Below are 20,025 nucleotides of genomic sequence, written 5' to 3' on the forward strand. Positions count from 1 at the left end.
TGCCCAACTCCCTCTGCCGGGCACCTGGCCTCAGCCACCTACAATCCCGAACGGAACAGGATTTCTTCCAGATGCAAGCTGCCACAAACTGGAAGACTAGCTTCCTTTGGAGGGCCAAAGGCCTCCTACAAACTGACATCAGGCACCTGGGCAGCTGACTTTACTTACCCCTGGAAACAGGCCATCCTTTGTTCCCAACTCCCTCAGCCGGGCACCCGGCTCCGGCCACCTAAAATCTCGAACAGAACAGGATTTCATCCAGATGCAAGCTGCCAGAAGCAGGAAGCCTGGCTTCCCTTTACGGGCCAAAGGCCTCCTACAAACTGACATCAGGCACCAGGGCAGCTGACTTTACTTAACCCCTGGAAACAGGCCATCCTTTGTGCCCAACTCTTTTTGCCGGGCACCCGGCTTTGGCCACCTACAATCCCGAACGGCACAGGATTTCTTCCAGATGCAAGCTGCCACAAACTGGAAGCCAGGCTTCCCTTGGAGGGCCAAAGGCCTCCTACAAACTGACATCAGGCACCTGTGTAGCCGACTTTACTTACCCCTGGAAACAGGCCATCCTTTGTGCCCAATTCCTGCTGCCGGGCACCAGTCCTCGGCCACCTACGATCCCAAATGGAACAGGATTTCTTCCAGATGCAAGCTGCCACAAGCTTGAAGCCTGGCTCCCCTTGGAGGGCCAAAGGCCTCCAACAAACTGACATCAGGCACCTGGGCAGCTGACTTTACTTACCCCTGGAAACAGGCCATCCTTTCTGCCCAACTCCCTCTGCCGGGCACCTGGCCTCGGCCACCTACAATCCCGAACGGAACAGGATTTCTTCCAGATGCAAGCTGCCAAAAACTGGATGCCTTGCTTCCCTTGGAGGGCCAAAGGCCTCCTACAAACTGACATCAGGCACCTGGGCAGCTGACTTTACTTCCCCCTGGAAACAGGCCATCATTTGTGCCCAACTCCCTCCGCCGGGCACCTTGCCTGGACCACCTACAATCCCGAACGGAAAAGAATTACTTCCAGATGCAAGCTGCCACAAGCTGGAAGCCTGGATTCCCTCGGAGGACCGAAGGCCTCCTAGAAACTGACATCACACACCTGGGCAGCTGACCTTACTTACCCCTGGAAACAGGCCATCCTTTGTGCCCAACTCCCTCTGCCAGGCACGTGGCTCCGGCCACCTACAATCCCGAACGGAACAGGATTACTTCCAGATGCAAGCTGCCACGAGCGTGAAGACTAGCTTCTCTGGGAGGGCCAAAGGCCTCCTGCAAACTGACATCAGGCACCTGGGCAGCTGACTTTACTTACCCCTGGAAACAGGCCATCCTTGGGGCCCAACTCCCTTTGCCGGGCACCTGGCCTCGGCCACCTACCATCCCGAACGAATCTGGATTTCTCCCAGATGTAAGCTGCCGCAAGCTGGAATCCTGGCTTCCCTTGGAGGGCCAAAGGCCTCCTGCAAACTGACATCAGGGACCTGGGCAGCTGACTTTACTTGCTCCTGGAAACAGGCCATCCTTTGTGCCCAACTCCCTCTGCCGGGCACTCGGCTTCGGCCATCTATAATCTCGAACGAATCAGGATTTCTTCCAGATGCAAGCTGCCACAAGCTGGAAGCCTGGCTTCCCTTGAAGGATTAAAGGCCTCCTGAAAACTGACATCACACACCTGGGCAGCTGACTTTACTTACCCCTGGAAACAGGCCATCCTTTGTGCCCAACTCCCTTTGCGGGCACCGGGCCTCGGCCACCTACAATCCCGAACGGAACAGGATTACTTACAGATGCAAGCTGCCACAAGCTAGAAGCCTGGCTCCCCTTGGAGGGCCAAAGGCCTCCTGCAAACTGACATCAGGCACCTGGGCCGCTGACTTTACTTATCTTGGGAATCAGACAATCCTTTGTGCCCAACTCCCTCTGCCGGGCACTAAGCCTCGGCCACCTACAATCCCGAACAGAACAGGATTACATGTAGATGCAAGCTGCCACAAGTGTGAAAACTAGCTTCCCTGGGAGGGCCAAATGCCTCCTACAATCTGACATGAGGCACCTGGGCAGCTGACTTTACTTATCCCTGGAAACAGGCCATCATTTGGGCCCAACTATCTGTGCCAGACACCTGGCCTCGGCCACCTACAATCTTGAATGCAACAGGGTTTCTTCCAGATGCAAGCTGCCACAAACTGGAAGCCTGGCTTCCCTTGGAGGACCAAAGGCCTCCTACAAACTGACATCAGGCACCTGGGTATGTGACATTAGTTATCTCTGGAAATGGGCCATCCTTTGTGCCCAACTCTCAGTGCCAGGCACGCGGCTCCGGCCACCTACAATCCCGAACGGAACAGGATTTCTTCTAGATGCAAGCTGCCACAAGCTGCAAGCCTGGCTTCCCTTGGAGGACCAAAAGCCTCCTACAAACTGACATCAGGCACCTGGGCAGCTGACTTTACTTACCCCTGGAAACAGGCCATCCTTTGTGCCCAACTCCCTCTGCCGGGAACCAGGCTCCGGCCACCGACAATCCCGATAGGATCAGGATTACTTCCAGATGCAAGCTTCCACAAGCAGGAAACCTGGCTTCCCTTTGAAGGTCAAAGGCCTGCTACAATCTGACATCAGGCACCTGGGCAGGTGTTATTACTTACCTTTGGTAAAAGGCAATCATTTGTGCCCAACTTCCTCTGCCCGTCACCCAGCCTCGGCCACCTACAAGCCCGAACGAAACAGCATTTCTTCCAGATGCCAGCTGCAGCAATCTGGATGCCTGACTTCCCTTGGAGGGCCAAAGGCCTGCTACAAACTTACATCAGGCACCTGGGCAGCTGACTTTACTTACCCCTGGAAACAGGCCATCCTTTGTGCCCAACTCCCTCTGCCGGGAAGCCGGCCTCGACCACCTACAATCCCGAACGGAACAGGATTACTTCCAGATGCAAGCTGCCACAAGCTGGAAGCCTGGATTCCCTCGGAGGACCGAAGGCCTCCTAGAAACTGACATCACACACCTGGGCAGCTGACCTTACTTACCCCTGGAAACAGGCCATCCTTTGTGCCCAACTCCCTCTGCCAGGCACCTGGTTCCGGCCACCTACAATCCCGAACGGAACAGGATTACTTCCAGATGAAGCTGCCACGAGCGTGAAGACTAGCTTCTCTGGGAGGGCCAAAGGCCTCCTGCAAACTGACATCAGGCACCTGGGCAGCTGACTTTACTTACCCCTGGAAACAGGCCATCCTTTGTGCCCAACTCCCTTTACCGGGCACTTGGCCTCTGCCATTTACCATCCCGAACGAATCAGGATTTCTTCCACATGCAAGCTGCCACATACAGGAAGCCTGTTTTCCCTAAAAGGGCCAAAGGCCTCCTACATACAGACATCAGGCACCTGGAAAGGTGACTTTACTTACCCCTGGAAACAGGCCATCCTTTGTGCCCAACTCCCTCTGCCAGGCACCCGGCCTCGGCCACCTACAATCCCAAACGGATCAGGATTTCTTCCAGATGCAAGCTGCCACAAGCTGGAAGCCTGGCTTCCCTTGGAGGGCCAAAGGCCTCCTACAAACTGACATCTGGCTTCCCTGGGCAGGTGACTTTACTTACCCCTGGAAACAGGCCATCCTTTGTGCCCAACTCCCTCTTCCGTGCACCCGGCTTCTTCCACCTACAATCCCGAAAGGATCACGATTTCTTCCAGATGCAAGCTGCCACAAGCTGGAAGCCTGGTTTTCCTTGGCGGGCCAAAGACCTCCTAAAAACTGACATCAGGCACCTGGGCAGCTGACTTTACTTACCCCTGGAAACAGCCCATCCTTTGTGCCCAACTCCCTCTGCCGGGCACCCGGCCTCGTCCACCTACAATCCCGAACGGAACAGGATTTCTTCCAGATGCAAGCTGCCACAAGCTGGAAGCCTGGCTTCCTTTGGATGGCCAAAGGCCTCCTACAAACTGACATCAAGCATTTGAAAAGGTGACTTTTCTTCCCCCTGGAAACAGCCCATCCTTTCTGCCCAACTCCCTCTTCCGGGCACCCGGCTTCTGCCACCTACAATCACGAATAAATCAGGATTTCTTCCAGATGCCAGCTGCCACAAACAGGAAGCCTGGCTTCCCCTGGACGGACAAAGACCTCCTGCAAACTGACATCAGGCACCTGGGCAGCTGACTTTACGTACCCCTGGAAAAAGGCCATCCTTTGTGCCCAACTCCCTCTGCCAGGCACCCGGCCTCGGCCACCTACAATCCCAAACGAATCAGGATTTCTTCCAGATGCAAGCTGCCACAAACTGGAAGCCTGGCTTCCCTTGGAGGGCCAAAGGCCTCCTAAAGAGTGACATAAAGCACCTGGAATGTTGACTTTTCTTCCGCCTGGAAACAACCCATCCTTTGTGCCCAACTCCCTCTGCCTAGCACCCTGCCTCTGCAACCTACAATCCTGAATGAATCAGGATTTCTTCCAGATGCAAGCTGCCACAAGCTGGAAGACTGGCTTCCCTTGGAGGGCCAAAAACCTCCCACAAACTGACATCTGGCTTCCCTGGGCAGGTGACTTTACTTACCCCTGGAAACAGGCCATCCTTTATGCCCAACTCCCTCTGCCCGGCACCTGACCTCGTCCACCTACAATCCTGAACGGATCAGGATTTCTTCTAGATGCAAGCTGCCGCATGCTGGAAGCCTGTTTTCCCTGGCAGAGCCAAAGGCCTCCTACAAACTGACATCAGGCACCTGGGCAGCTGACTTTACTTACCCCTGGAAACAGGCCATCCTTTGTGCCCAACTCCCTCTGCCGGGCACCTGGCCTCGGCCACCTACAATCCCGAACGAATCAGGATTTCTTCCAGATGCAAGCTGCCACAAGCTGGAAGACTGGCTTCCCTTGGAGGGCCAAAAACCTCCCACAAACTGACATCTGGCTTCCCTGGGCAGGTGACTTTACTTACCCCTGGAAACAGGCCATCCTTTATGCCCAACTCCCTCTGCCCGGCACCTGACCTCGTCCACCTTCAATCTTGAACGGATCAGGATTTCTTCCAGATGCCAGCTGCTACAAGCTGGAAGCCTAGCTTCCCTTGGAGGGCCAAAGGCCTCCTACAAATTGACATCAGGCACCTGGGCAGGTGACTTTTCTTCTTCCTGGAAACGGCCCATCCATTGTGCCCAACTCCCTCTGCCTAGACCCCTGCCTCTGCAACCTACAATCCCGAACGGAACAGGATTTCTTACAGATGCAAGCTGCCACAAGCTGCAAGCCTGGCTTCCCTTGGAGGGCCAAAGGCCTCCTACAAACTGACATCAGGCACCTGGGCAGCTGACTTTACGTACCCCTGGAAACAGGCCATCCTTTGTGCCCAACTCCCTCTTCCGGGCACCTGGCTTTGGCCACCTCCAATCCCGAACGGAGCAGCACGTCTTCCAGATGCAAGCTGCCACAAGCTGGAAGACTGGCTTCCCTTGGAGGGCCAATGGCCTCCTACAAACTGACATCAGGCACGTGGAAAGGTGACTTTACTTACCCCTGGAAACAGCCCATCCTTTTGCCCAACTCCCTCTGCCAGGCACCCGGCTCCACCCACCTACAATCTCGAACGGAATAGGATTTCTTCCAGATGCAAGCTGTTACAATCTGGTAGACTAGCTTCCATTGGAGGGCCAAAAGCCTCCTGCAAACTGACATCAGGCACCTGGGCAGCTGACTTTACTTACCCCTGGAAACAGGCCATACTTTGTGCCCAGCTCCCTGAGCCCGGCACCCGGCCACTGCCATTTACCATCCCGAACGAATCAGGATTTCTTCCAGATGCAAGCTGCCAGAAACAGGAAGCCTGTTTTCCCTAAAAGGGCCAAAGGCCTCCTACAAACTGACATCAGGCACCTGGGCAGGTGACTTTCCTTACCCCTGGAAACAGGCGTCCTTTGTGCCTAGCTCCCTGTGCCGGGCACCAGATAGCCAGGGCACCCCAGAGACAGCCAGGGAACCTTCAGGGACACCTAGGGGACAGCCAGGGCATCCCCAGGGACACCTTGTGGACAGACAGGGCCCCCCATGGACAGCCAGGGCACCCCCAGGGACACCTAGGGGACAGCCAGGGCACCCCAGGACAGCCAGGTCACCCCCAGGGACACCTAGGAAACTGCTAGGGCTCCCCCAGGGCCAGCCAGGGCACACCCAGGGCCACCTAGGGGACAGCCAGGGCACCCTCAGGGCCTGCCTAGGCACCCCAAGGGACAGCCGGGGCACCCCCAGGGACATCCAGGGCACTCCCAGGGACACCTAGGGACAGCCAGGGCACTCCACGGATGCCTAGGGGACAGGCAGGGCACCCCAGAGACAGCCAGGGCACCCCCAGGGCCACCTAAGACACAGCCAGGGCACTCCCAGGGACACCTAGGGGACAGCCAGGGCACCCCAGGGACAGTTAAGGCACCCCCAGGGACTGCCAGGGCAACCAAGGGACATCTAAGGGACAGCCAGGGCACCCCCAGGGACACCTAGGAGACAGCCAGGGCACCCCCAGGGACAGCCAGGGCACCCCCAGGGACGCCTAGGGGACAGCCAGGGCACTCCCAGGGACACCTAGGGGACAGCCAGGGCACCCCCAGGGACACCTAGGGGACAGCCAGGGCACCCTAGGGACAGCCAGGGCACCACCAGGGACAGCCAGGGCACAACTAGGGACACCTGGGGGACAGCCAGGGCACCCCAGGGATAGCCAGGGCACCCCCAGGGACACCGAAGGGACAGCCAGGGCACCCCCAGGGATGCCTAGAGGACAGCCCGGGCCCCCTCAGGGACACCTACGGGACACCCAGGGCACCCCCAGGGACACTTAGGGGACAGCCAGCGCCCCCCCAGGGACATCCAGGGCACCCCCAGGGACGCCTAGGGGACAGCCAGGTCACCCCCAGGGACGCCTAGGGGACAGCCAGGGCTCCCACAGGGACGCCTAGGGCACAGCCAGGGCACCCCCAGGGACACCTAGGGGACACCCAGGGCACCCCCAGGGACACCTAGGGGACACCCAGGGCACCCCCAGGGATGCCTACGGGGCAGCCTGGGCACCCCCGGGAACACCTAGGGGACAGCCACGGCCCCCCCCCCGACCTCCAGGTGCCCCCAAAACCCTCCTCAGGTGCCTTTGATGCCTCAAATGGGCCGCCCAAACCTCCTGAAGATCCCCCAAAAACATCCACAGCAGCCCCCAGGACTCCCCCCTGTCCCCCCAAAACCCCCCAAACCCCTCCAGGACAACTCAGGACCCCCATGACCTCCCCAAACCCGCGCCCCCCTCACCCTGAGGTCCCGTTTGAGCCGCTCCACGTTGCGGACGGGCACCAGCTCATCAAGCCCCAAGCACCAACACCTGCGGGACTGGGATGGACTGGGAGCACTGGGAGGGTGATCAGAGAAAACTGGGATGGACAGGGAGTGGACTGGGATGAACTGGGATGAACTGGCAGGCGTGTGGGGATCCATGGTGGGCACACGGTGCCTTACTGGTCTATACTGGGATGGGTCTGATGGCCCCAGGGGAGGGGGTGTGGCCACACTGGTCCAGACTGGGAGGGGAGTCACCATGGCGCCGGAGGCGGAGTCGAGGACTCGGGCGAGGCAGGGACACCTAGGGGACAGCCAGGGCAGCCCCAGGGAAAGCCAGGGTACCCCAAGGGACACCTAGGGGACAGCCAGGGCTCCCACAGGGACACCTAGGGGACAGCCAGGGCTCCCACAGGGACGCCTAGGGGACATCCAGGGCACCCCCAGGGACACCTGGAGGACAGTCAGGGTGTTATAAATGGCAGGAGACACTGTTTCCTCCTTTAAATGCCTTTATTAATAAACACGGTCTCGAGGGGTGGCCTATGCCCCTGCTGCTCCCTTTCGTCTACACCGCTGAGGAGGAGGTTCAATCCACTTTGCTGCTCGAGCTTCACAGTGGGAGTTCTTGCCTTGCGGGGGTTCCAAAGAACTAATCTTGGCTCATGCAGTCCAGGGGTGTCTTGCTCTTTAAGTACTTTGTAATTTATGGTGAGATACAAAAGCTTTTGAAAGCCCTCGGCATAAATACCCTTGTGTATGGTCAGTCCAGTGCTGTCTTTGGCAGATTTCAACTTTGAGCTGGCTCGTTTTGACCAGGGGCTCTTGGTGTTGATACGGTCCCATCATGCAGCTGGGCTCTTTTAATTCCCATAAGGGTGGCAGCAGCAGCCTGACTGACAGGCCGGTTGTCAGCAGGAAGTAGGAAGAGGATCTGACAGGAAGTGGAGCAAGCAGGGAACAAGCCAATGGGACAGGCTGGGTGCAGGCAGGGTGCAGGCAGGCAAAGGAGCAGGCAGAAATGGAGAGCAGTGATGCCAGGGAGCGGTGATGCCAGGGAGCGGTGATGCCAGGGAGCAGCAACGGCTTGACTCGACGGAAAGGCGATGGAAACAAGTAAGTGGGATTTTGGGGTAAGGGATACAGAGTGGACAAAACTGCCAAACAGCATTATAACTCTTGAACTAAATTTAACAAAACATTACAACTCTATAACCAACAACTTATAACTTCATAACGATTCTTATCTATCACAAGGGCACAGCCTGGCCAGGGCTCGGCCTAGCCAGGGTCAGCTCCTGCCCACCAGCCACCACGGCCCCTGGCCCCTGGCACTGTCGATCTGCAGTCTTCCCTTCCCCCTGTCGGCAGCCAGGGGGGAAAGAGGGGACACAGCCAGCCCGGGCTGCTGTTCGCAGGGCAGCCCCCCCGGGCGTCCTCGCCAGGCCTCGCCCCTACCGCTCGGGAGCAGTGGGGCCTGGCCCAGGCCCTCCATGCCTACAGTGTTACCTTCTGGACAGCCAGAAGAGAAAGGACTAGTCACCTGGGATCCTCTGATTTTAAGCCTGGGTTTTCCAGAGGCGTAACTAACTCTTTCATTGCTGAACCAAGCTGCCAACATCGGCTATAACTTCCTTAGGAAAAAAAACTCACATCTGTGCTAAGCTAACATACTTGGTCACTCCTACCCCGGGGAGCCTTTGTCAGTGCCTGTCTCTCCCATGGTTTTTGCTCGATGAGGCCTAAGACACTAGGTTCTTTATCAGTTTCATTATACTCCCTGTTTTAATCCCCACACATAAGGCCCCCCCAAATATGTCACATTAGCATTTTGCTTCCTTGAGCATTCATAGTGTCAATGTGGTCTCCTGTGTTCCATAAGGCCCCACTGTGAAACACTGGAGCCTTGGTTCCATGAAGTTCCAAAACCTCACAGGGGTCTCCTGGGTTACAAGAGGGCCCACTGTGTCACAATGCCCCTTCCTTCCACTACCGTGGAAATGTCACAGTGGTACCTGGGTTCCTTGAAATCCCACTGTGTCACAATTGACACTTGGTCCCATGGGATGCCATTGCAACACAGTGGTCTCCTAGAATTCATCAGGCCCCACTGTAACACAGCTGAAACTTGATTCCATCAAATTTCATTGTGTCACAATGGTCTCCTGGATTCCATGAGGCTGCACTTTGTAACTATGGACACTGAAATCCAGGAAGAGTGGCAATGTCCAACCTTTGTTCCATGTTGCCCCACTATGTTGACAGTGGCAGCCATGGCAGCCCATTGCTTCCCAAGAGTTTCCTTCATTCTCTGAGGCCCCTCTGTGTCACATGGGAACCTTGGTTTCATGAGGTTCCGTAACCTCACAGTAGTCACCTGTATTCCAAGAGGCTCCTCTTTGTCACAAGGGACACTTGGTTCTATGAGATTCCGTTGTGTCACAGTGGTCTCCTGAGTTCCATGAGGACACTTCCTCAACTTAGTCAGTCTTGGGGGTCTTCTTTGATGAAGGCTCAAGGTCCTCTTGCATCTGAACATTTCAACTTGTCTTTGGAGCATGCACAGTTATGGTCTTACTTGGTCTAACTGGTCTAAATCTAACTGGTCTAAATTCTCCATTTTGTGGCTAATTGGCTTTACATTTCCCATCCTGCTGCTTCCCAATGCAGGTATACTTATCTATTTTTGTTTAGTCAAGTTTCTGTTTATTTAAGCATTAAGCAACTAGTTAAGCATATACTAACTATTAAATTGTATAGACAGTTATGATTCAGGTTATATTGGTATAGAAAGTTATTATTCAGGTTATATTGGTATTTTATAACTCAGGCTATATAAGCATCTTGTAACTTTGACCCAAGTTGTACAGGTAACAATCCCTTAAGTCCCTTTCCCAGGGCAGGTGGGAAAACACCTCTGGGGAGTGCAGCGCCAGGTGGGAGCAGCCTGCACGGCACCAAGAGCGCTCCCCGCTCTGCCACCCACGCCGCTGCAGAGACCCTGAGTTTGCTCGAATCGGGCACGGGCGACAAGGGAGGGCAGCGGGCCAAAGGCAGCCACCAGACATCACCCTGGGAACCCTGGCCCCAGCTCCCCTCTCTCACCACCACACCAGCAGTGTCAGTAGTCCCTTGCTGCAGCTGCCGCAGGCCACACGCCTGACCGCGCAGAGCCTGGCCGGCCCTGCCACTCCGCGGGATCACACGGCACCCACCAGGCCCGCTGCCGGGGCCAAACGCCGAGTGACAGGAAGCAGAAGCGCACGGCGCCACACCACTTGCCATCGCACCCAGGGGCTCCTCTCTCTGCGCCGGCCCACCCTGCGTGCTCCACGGCCTGCCGCACAGTACTGCATTCCCACCGCCTGGCACGCGACCCGGGTGGAGCCGCTGGAAGAGCCAGGGGCGGCAGGTTCGCGGGAAGGCTGAGCTGGCAGCAAGCGTGGCAGCCCGTGAGCGCGCAGGCAGGGGCAAGCGGCAGGGGAGATGGACAGATGGAGGCAGCAGCACCGCGCGGTGTAAAATGGTTGATGGTCCCGCAGCCGCCCTCTCCGCACCTCCTCGGCTGCTGTCAAGAAGAGGCCCCGGCACTGCCTGCACCAGTAGCGAGGTGGCTCTGCAGCCCACGGGCAGCCCTGGGGAGGCGACAGAACGCTGCGGGCAGCCCCACAGTACCGCCTGGAACCATTTTACACATCACGGAGGGCTGTGGAGGCGCGCTGAGACCCTGTGGCAGGTCGCTGGTGTTAGAAACATTAATCCACAATGCCAGAGGTTTATGTCCAAAAAGGAGACAGAGGAGTCCTCTGACTTTATTTGAATAAGGAGAGAGGCCATGGGGCATTTCCCATGGGGTCTCTCATATAGTTCGGGGATCCAGCCTCCTTTTTATTGACCTAATCTACAAGATGTCATGCAAACAAGTCAGAAGTTAAAACCAAACAAAAGACATCCTGGAACACCAAACACTCACGAGAATGTTTGAATCATGTAGAAACTCATGAATATGCATGTACTCCCAGTAATGTAACAGTATACAGAGCACATTGTTTTAAGCTGTGTGTTTTCTGGCTGATCGCCAAAAACACCCCAGTGCTGGATATTGTCCCTTTTTGTCTCTTACTAAACTTTTAAAAATTTTGAAGAGAAAACTTTGTTTTTCACACCCACAATTGCCTACACCTGGCTCACACTGCCTTGCCTGTGTGGAATGCAAGGCAAAGAATAGTAGGTAAGGCAAAGCAAAATAAGGAAGTTGTAGGTAGGGCCAAGCAAGGCAGACATAGGCAAGGGAAGCAACAAGGGTAGGCTAGGAAAAGCTAGGCAAAGTACTGAAGGCAAGGCCAAGTGATTTGGAGTCCCTTTCCGTGGGAAGCAGGGGACACAGGGCCAGTGTCGGTGGAGCTGATGTCAAGGTACCAAGGGGAGGGATAGTCCAACAAGACTTTTCTGTCCTGGCCCCTTCTATGGCAGTAACTTTCTGTCCTGGCATATTTGGTATTGAAGCACTACCTCAATTCATACAATTATGGAGTCTTTATCCTTCTTTGGAACCCTAAATCTCCCAAAAGATTTAATTTGGCTTGTTTTTTCCCCTTCTCAGAGTTGGCCTTCTTGAAATTCTGGCAGCACACATCCTTTGGACAAGGTAAGCAGCTACACTGAGTCGGTCTGCAGCAGATCTAGTGCCCTGGGCAGGTTATGCTCAGTAAGTGTTCTGGCACCTTTGTATGGGATCAGTCCCTACATGGTTTGCATTTTAGAGGAAGGCATGACATTTCTTTTGAGATGGGCTTCTAGTTCCTCTTTTTGGCAAAGAAAGCAAGTTTAGATGGCGCACACTGGATGTACTTAGTGAATTTAAAGGCTTTTCCCAAAAGTCAGTTTTCTGGACTGGAGCAGTTGAACTGACAGTGGGAATGCAGACACCAAGCTGTCGAGCTTTTTGTCGTGGTAACTTTAGTGTGTGAGCAGTCCCTGGTGATGTTCCATTTGGATCCTGACTCTATGAAACTGAAGGCTTAGGACAATATCTAGAGCTGAGAAGGAAAGTGCCAATAGCAGGTTGTGTGCTGGTAGTTTGAGGGGTGCAGATGAAGTTGTAAGCAGCAAGAGCTTTCTCATCTAGCACTTTGGTGAGCTCTGGTTTTGCCAGGTGTTTTCAAGTTGGTGGCTGGACTCTGTGAGAGTGAAGAAATTTATTAGGCCAATGGAGTTTGTGTTGTCCTTCGAGTGTGGTGCAAAGAAGAGAGTGCAGCTAGAAGGAAAGATCAGGGAAATCTTTTTTGTGCTGGCACTGTTGATTTGAGAGTAGGGACATTCCCAACCTGGTTCTGCACTCAGGGGTTTCGAGCCGGGCTGGGTGCATTTCCTTCTTTTGCGAGTCGACATCACCATCGTGTGGTTGTTTTGATGTGAGCTGACAGCACCAAGGAAAAAGGCAAGCATTCGTGTTGGGGCAGGGTGGGGAAGAGCTCCACTGTGCATCCTGGATCTTGGAGACTGACAGAATGTGCTCCTGCACATAGCAGAGAGTAGAAGATTCTTTTCATTGTTGGCTGAGCAATTTAAAGGCTGCAAAAGAAAAGGAAATTCCAGCATTACCTCTTTGTTTCTCTGTGCAATCAGCTGCTCAGCATGTAACTCACATCCACTGAACCGCATCAAACTCCCTGGACATATGCACTTTCCCTCCAGCTCTATGTACCATCTCACCCTCCCCGCCTCTCCAAACGTCCAGCAGTTGGTCCCAAAGAAGAAGTCCAAGAACAAGAAGCCAATGTTGGCCTTCATCTTCCCTTTGCCCTCTCAAAACTAGACCAAAGATATTACAGATCTGCACTTTCTTTCTCAACTCTCTATACGTTGCATCATTGCATTTTCTCAGGGTGGCAGAGTCCACTGCTACAGGAAAGCATTTCCAGCTGCAGTTTGGACTGAGAGATTTGCCAAGACAGAAAGCATTTGCTGACCTTCCCTCTTTCCTGGGAAACCTGATATTTGCAGTGCAATCACCTTCAGCGTTGTCAAGTCAAAGCAGCTGTATCTCACAGAGAAAGAAGTGTAAGGACAGAAGATGTTCCTGAAGTACCCCCTTGTCCTAGCAGCCTTTAAACTGCACACAGCATACCAGGACTATGCACCATCCTTCTGACATATATGTGCCGTCACATTCTTTCCACTCTCGCAGGTCTTCTTTCAACGTCCAGCAGCTGCTGCCTTACAAAGGCCCTCGAAGAAAAAGCCAGTGCTGGGCTGCACCTTCCCCTTGCCACATGTCAGCTGCATCAAATGGTGCACTCTGTACTTCCCTTCTCCGCTGCATCTACCATCTTGTTCTCTGGATCTCAGAGTCTAATGCTAAATGCGATTGTTTCCCCTAGGACTTGGATAAGAATATGAATAGCTTTCATTGAACTTCCTCTTTATGACTGCTAACTTGAATTGGGCAGGCAAGCGAGTGCACTTTGTTCTTCACCTTATGTAACTTCACACCCTTTCATTCTCCCAGAGTGTGAAACATCCATCTACTTCTCGCACAGAACACACTGTGCTGGTACAGAAGCAGACTGGTGTACTGCTACTGTCAAAACACACCTGGGCCATGCACTTTCCTTCTCACTACTATGTACCATTACATTCAGTCTCTCTTGCAGTCTGAATCTGAAACAAAAATTTTTACATCTACATCTCACAGTGATAATGTGCCACGACAAGTTGCTTAATTGAATCATGCATCTTAGGCAAGGAAACACGTATTTGTTCCACAAGTGGAATGCTCTTTCCTATTCTGTCATATGAACTGCAGTCTCACTCTGGTGCTCTGCAATTTTCTGCTTGGCTCCAAGTAAGGTCACACACTTCCAAATTTGCAGAGACCAAAATTTCCATGTCCTTTCGTACACAAATGCATTCTGCACAAGAAGTAGGTGGACACTTTGCACTTTGGGAGAATGAAAAGGCATGATACTTCATAACGCTGAGATCAAACCTGGGAAGCACCGTAGTTGTGTGCGCAGTGTACAGGCTGCAAGAGGAGCATTCCTGCCACTGGATTGCCTGCCAAAATCAAGTTCTCAATCATAAGGGACAAGATCTGCAACAGCTACCTGTGCTCATACATATTCCTATCTGAGCCCTATTTGGAAACAATCCCATTGAGCTTTAGATTCAACAACTATGTCAAAAGATGCTGTAAGGGTAAGTACATAGTGCAGAAGTGTGTTTTGGTGTGGCTGACATGGGGCAAGGGGAAGGTGCAGCCCAGCACTGGCTTTTTCTTCTACAGCCTATTTGATGGGAGCAGCTCCTGGACTTTGGCAAAAGTGCTGCAAGAGTGAAAAAGGTGATGGCACATCTATTTGAGAAGGGAGGTACAGAGCCACAGTGTGTTGTGTGCAATTCAAAGGCTGCTTAGAGAAGCGAGTGATTTAGGAATGCCTTCTGTTTAATGCTTACTTCTCTCTGGAGCTATAGCTGCCTGGACCAGATGTGAAGCCCTGAAGGTGTATGAAAGTGCTATCTCTGGGTTGTGCAGTGGAGTTCAACGTGGGCAATAGACAGGTTCAAAGCAGCAAGAGTGTTCTCAGCTGACTGATTGTGAACGAGCTGTTCCTGGACTTCTGCAATGCGGTACACTACCCACACATGAACGATGCTCTAAGGCTTCATTCCTCACCTTATGTGCACTGGACAGAGCTGAAGCCCAGCAATGGCATCCAGCTTTGCTGCTTTTCAGTGTCTATACTGCATGCATCCACAGTGTGCTCTGCATGGTTTTTCCTCAGCTGTAACACCAATCATACTCTGTGTTTCTCAGAGTCCAAACTGTCCATCTAGCTCTCAGCAAAATGTGCCAGGAGAGAAGCACTTGCTGCATTAGTTTTTCTATATCCATGACTTTCAACACAGCACCACAATCTGGGCGGCAAGAAGGAAACATGAAAAACATGTTTTTGTCCTGGCACATTTTTCTCTGTGAGATGTCTCTCCTGGAGCCTTGGCCCTTGCGAGTCTGTCATATGCAAGGTGAGACTTGCAGCTGAGAAGGACCATGTGGAGAGCATGGCAATCTGACAGCACAGGCTGTAAAGGAAAGAGGTCCCCTTGATGAATGTGGTCCAAATACAAGTTTCTAAGTGTAAGCGGCTAGCTCTGGACAAGCTTGTTGTCCTGACACAGTTCTCTCTATGAGATGTAAAAAAAGTAAAGTGAGGAATACACTGGAAAGTTAAGTGAGAAGCAAAGTGAGAAACACAGTGAAAAGCAAGACAAAAGAAATGAGAACAGAGAAAACTGAAGAGAAGGAGGACAAAGAGGACACACAGGAGACAAAGAAAAAAAACTAAACCACACCAAAGAGACAGGAGCCAAAAAGGGTGGGAGACACCTTTATTAAGGTTTATTCAACATTATTGAATGACTTTTTTTATTTACACTTCAGGAAAACACATGGAAACAACAATGTATACAAACATAAGGCTGTAAAATGCAAAACATTATCTGTGTATATTGAATTTGCTTTTTCTCTGTAAAGAAATCTATACAGTTCCCAACTGGAAGGCAATACAAGTACAAATGCATTCCATATACACACACCGGTTGAAGTACAATTTACATACAGAGCAGTGGCAAATACAAATACAGAATAATACAGGGCAATACAGGCCAAATACATATCAACACAATATAACCATCTTTCTATTTCTGAAAAATTTGTTACATTTTGTTTTATTGTTACATCCCAGAAAACCCAAAACAAAAAAATAATGCAGAGAACATGTGGGACAGAATAAGGACCTTTTTCACCTTTGTTAAATCCTGTTCACTTCTGTGCACTCTTGTTCAACGAAAAACACTCCGGGAGAGATTCAGCTGCAGGTCAGATGGCTGGTGAATGGGCTGATGGTCCCCTTGTGTGTGAGACAGTGATTGCCTGGCGAGATGCATGGAGGAGATGGTTGGGTGGAGGGACACGAGAGTGGTGACACCACTCTGGCAGGCAGCCAACAGTTTTAAGTAATTAAAAATTGTTAGAATTATGCAATGAGGCTGGAGGTTCATGAGTGGGATCACAAATTCTGGGATCATGGAATTGCAGGATTGAGGTTTGGGGTGCCCCCTGCACCCCCCCAAATCCCTGAGCCCCTTCTGATGTGCCGGGTGTGTGTTTCCTGTCCCCCAGAAATTAAAAATGGTTGCAATTACGCAAAAAGGCCAGAAAATTGTGAGCAGGATTGTGGGATCAGAATTTTTTTGTGCTCCTCCTGCAACAACCCCCTCCCAGAGCCCCCTGCAGTGTCTGGGAGTGCCAGTGTGTCAGTGGGGCACCCCCATGCTGCTCCCCTTTTCCCACAGGTGCCCTGTGCTGACACTGGATCTGGCCTTCCTGGGAGAACTGAAAAAGCTCCCTGGGGCCACACCTGGATCACTGGGGGTGACCCCAAGACCTAACAGTGGAAAGAAGCTGTCATGACCGCCTGGGGGTGACACTATTGGGGAGGTTCCCAAACCTGTGAGGTGGAACAAGGCTGCTTGGGGACTTTTTATTGATGATGTCAGCAGATCCATGCACTCCAATTCCAGGGTCCCTGTTCTCATCCTGGTGTCCATGTCCCCATCCTGCTGTCCCTATCCTGCTGTCCCCATCCTGGTATCCCTGTCCTGATCCTGGCGTCCCCCAACCCCATCACAGTGTCCCCACAGGCCCATTCTGTTGTCCTCATTCTCATCACAGTGTCCCCATCCTGATTTCCCTGTCCCCATCACAGTGTCCCCATAGCCATATTTCTGTTTTGTCATGGTTTGACACTGGCCAAATGCCAGGCACCCATGAGAGTCATTTGCTTAACCTCTTTCGCTACAGCTGGGCAGAAGAGAGGGGAAAAGAAAGAATTAATGAAGAGTTTGTGAGTTGAGATAAGGATGGGAGAAAAAACACTCTAAGGGCGAAACAGGTTCAAATTTAAAGGCATAAAGTAAATTTATTATTAATAGAGTCAGAGGGGACAAGGAAAAGTAAAATAAGCCCTTAAAATACCTTAGCCCCCCCCCAATCCCTTCCTCCTTCCCACCAACAGTGCAGGGAGACAGGGTGTGGGGGTTTTGGTCAGTTCGTCACTCAAGACCTTTTTTTCGCTCAGGGAGAGAACACTTTTTTCTGCTCTTCTGTGTGGTCCCTCCCATGGGCAAACAGTCTTCCCAAAACTGCTGTGGCATGGGTCACTCGTCCACAGGGTGCAGTCCTCTAAGGAAAGGCTGCTCTAGTTTGGAAGCAAGGGTTCTCTCTCTCTGTCTCTGGAAGCAGGGACCCTCTCTGTCTATTCGGGTCTCCCATTGGATCACAGCTTTCTCTGGCATCCACCCACTCCAGTGTGGGATTTTCCCACAGGCTGCAAGTGGATCTCTGCATCCCCTGTGGACTTCATGCATTACTGGGGGACAGTTTGTTTTACCACAGTCCTCACCATAGTCTGCAGAGGAATCTTGGCTCCAGTGCCTGGAGCACTTCCTCTCCCTCTTTTTTCACTGACCTTGGTGTTGCCATGTTGTTTTTCCTCACATGTCCTCACTTCCTCCTCTTCTCTGACTAGAAGAAAAAACTGCTGCTTGTAGGTACCATTGTCAAGAAGTTCCACCAATTCAAAGATTCCTGCAGGATCCCACAGCACTAAGTTGACTTCGTCTAGGTTCTGCGTAGGGGAATTCCTCATCATGCTTCCACTGTCGGCCAGGCAGCCTCGTCAGCACAGCACGGGCAGTGGCTGCCACGGTGCTGGTGCTATTTAACGCCTCTCCTCATGCAGGGTGCTGGGAAGGGGAAGCTGCCGCCACCATCCCTGCCCTTTTCCCCTGCAGCGCAGCTGGCTTGGGGCAGCCAGGCAGGCAAGGCTCACCGTGGGCCCCACCGAGACAGTGGTGGCTGCAGCACAAGGCTGCGGGCTGTCCCAGGAGGGCCCCAGCAGTGGCACTTTGCCACCCCTAGAAAAAACCTGCACAAGCACCGTTTTGATTTTCTTCTTAAATATGTCATCACAGAGGCGTTACCTCCCTCTCTAATTGGGCCAGCAGCATGTCCATCTTCAGAGCCATCACAGGTTAGCTCTATCGGATATGGTGGAAGCTTCTAGCAGCTTCTCACAGAAGCCACCCTGTGGCCCCCCCACTGCTACCAAAATCCAGGCTGTGCCAAACCAACACATTCCCATCCTTGTGCCCAACCCTGGTGTCCTTGTCCCCATCTCTCCTCCCCATCCTTATCCTGCTGTCCCCATCACGGTGTCCGTATCCCCATCCATGTGTCCCACCCCCATCCAGGTGTCCCTGTCCCCATGCCCACCCTGCTTTCCCCTCACACCACGTGCTCCCTGCAGTGCCGCCGGAGCTGGCCAGGGTTCCAGAAAGTGTCCCCACACTCGGGGCAGAGATGGGGCTGCTCTCGCCCATGGGTACGGTGGTGTCTCCGCAGGTTGGAGCTGACGCTGAAGCTCTTCCCGCATTCCTCACATCTGTACGGCCGCTCCCCAGTGTGCGTCCGCCGGTGCTGTACCAGTGCTGAGCTCTCCCCGAAGCGCTTCCCGCAGTCCTGGCATCTAAAGGGCTTTTCCCCGGTGTGGATGCGCTGATGTGTGGCCTGGTTGGAATTCTGGCTGAAGCCCTTCCCGCAGGCACCGCAGGTGAATGGTCGCTCCCCGGTGTGGGTGATGCGGTGCCGCGCCAGGTCCGAGCTCCGGCTGAAGCCCTTCCCACACTCCCCACAGATAGTGGGGCGCAGGCCGGCCCCCTCTGGCCCCGGCAGCTCCTTCAGGGGGCTCAGTCCCCCTACAGGAGACCTGCAGGGCTTCCGGTGTGGCCAAGCCAGGCCAGGATGGGCTGTGGGAGAGGGGGGTGGGCACCAGCGGGGAAGGGCAGGGACAGGGGCCTGGGGCCCCTTGGCACCTGCCCCATCCCATCAGCACCTGCCCCAGTTCCTCTGCCCCTTCCCATCCCTACCTGCCCCATCTCAATGACACCTTCCTTTTCCAACTGGCATCTGCTCCAGGCCCTCTGTCCCATCCTGGTCCCACTGGTACCTTCATCCTTCTGCCCATTTTCCATTCTCTCTTCCCCTTTTCCATTCCTTTTCCACACTGTTCATCCTATTTGTACCTGCTCTATCCCCACTGTCCTTTCCCCATCCTCTTTACCACCTTCTCCAGCCCCTCTTCCCCTTTTCCCATCCTCTCTTCCCCTTCTCCATGCCTTCTGAGCCTTCTCCATCCCTTCTTCCCCTGCCCCATCTCTGCTGTCCTTTCCCAATCCCTTCTTCCCCTTCCCAAACCCTTTTCCATCTTCTTCATCCCTTTTCCCCCTTCCCCATCCCTGTTGCCACCTGCTCCCTCCCCTTTCAAACCCCCATCCCTATTGTATTCCAAAGCCAGAGCTCAGTTCCCCTCCATTCCCACACAGACTGGGATCTGGGTCTGGAATTGGGGTGCAAGGGGGGCCAAGGACTGGGACAGAAATGGAGGTGGCACCACACAGACATGACCCCAAATTCACTCTGGAAAGCAGGGATGGAGTTGGGGTACCCAGAAATACCCCTGCACCCCAAAATCAGGACCCCATCATGCCATGGACTTGGGGCAACCCTGCACCCCAATACTGGGACATCCCCATCATGTGAGATTGGGACATTCTACACCCCAAAACATGGGAGTGGGA

The 20,025-nt window shown here is 53.5% G+C and overlaps 1 protein-coding gene across 1 annotated transcript; it reads right to left on the bottom strand.

The window, feature by feature from the left end:
• Positions 1-18,673: 18,673 nt before the first annotated feature.
• On the bottom strand, positions 18,674-19,419 carry LOC136303702 (zinc finger protein 853-like). The gene is made up of 2 exons (XM_066207283.1): positions 19,395-19,419; positions 18,674-19,143 (listed from the first exon to the last, which is right to left on the bottom strand). The coding sequence occupies exons 1-2, from the start codon at positions 19,417-19,419 to the stop codon at positions 18,674-18,676; spliced, it is 495 nt and encodes a 164-aa protein (XP_066063380.1).
• Between the last annotated feature and the right edge of the window lie 606 nt (positions 19,420-20,025).

This window comes from Chamaea fasciata, unplaced genomic scaffold (assembly GCF_029207755.1).
Source record: "Chamaea fasciata isolate MVZ Bird 193981 ecotype frontalis unplaced genomic scaffold, bChaFas1.0.hap1 SCAF_41, whole genome shotgun sequence".
In the NCBI taxonomy this organism is placed as follows: domain Eukaryota; kingdom Metazoa; phylum Chordata; class Aves; order Passeriformes; family Sylviidae; genus Chamaea; species Chamaea fasciata.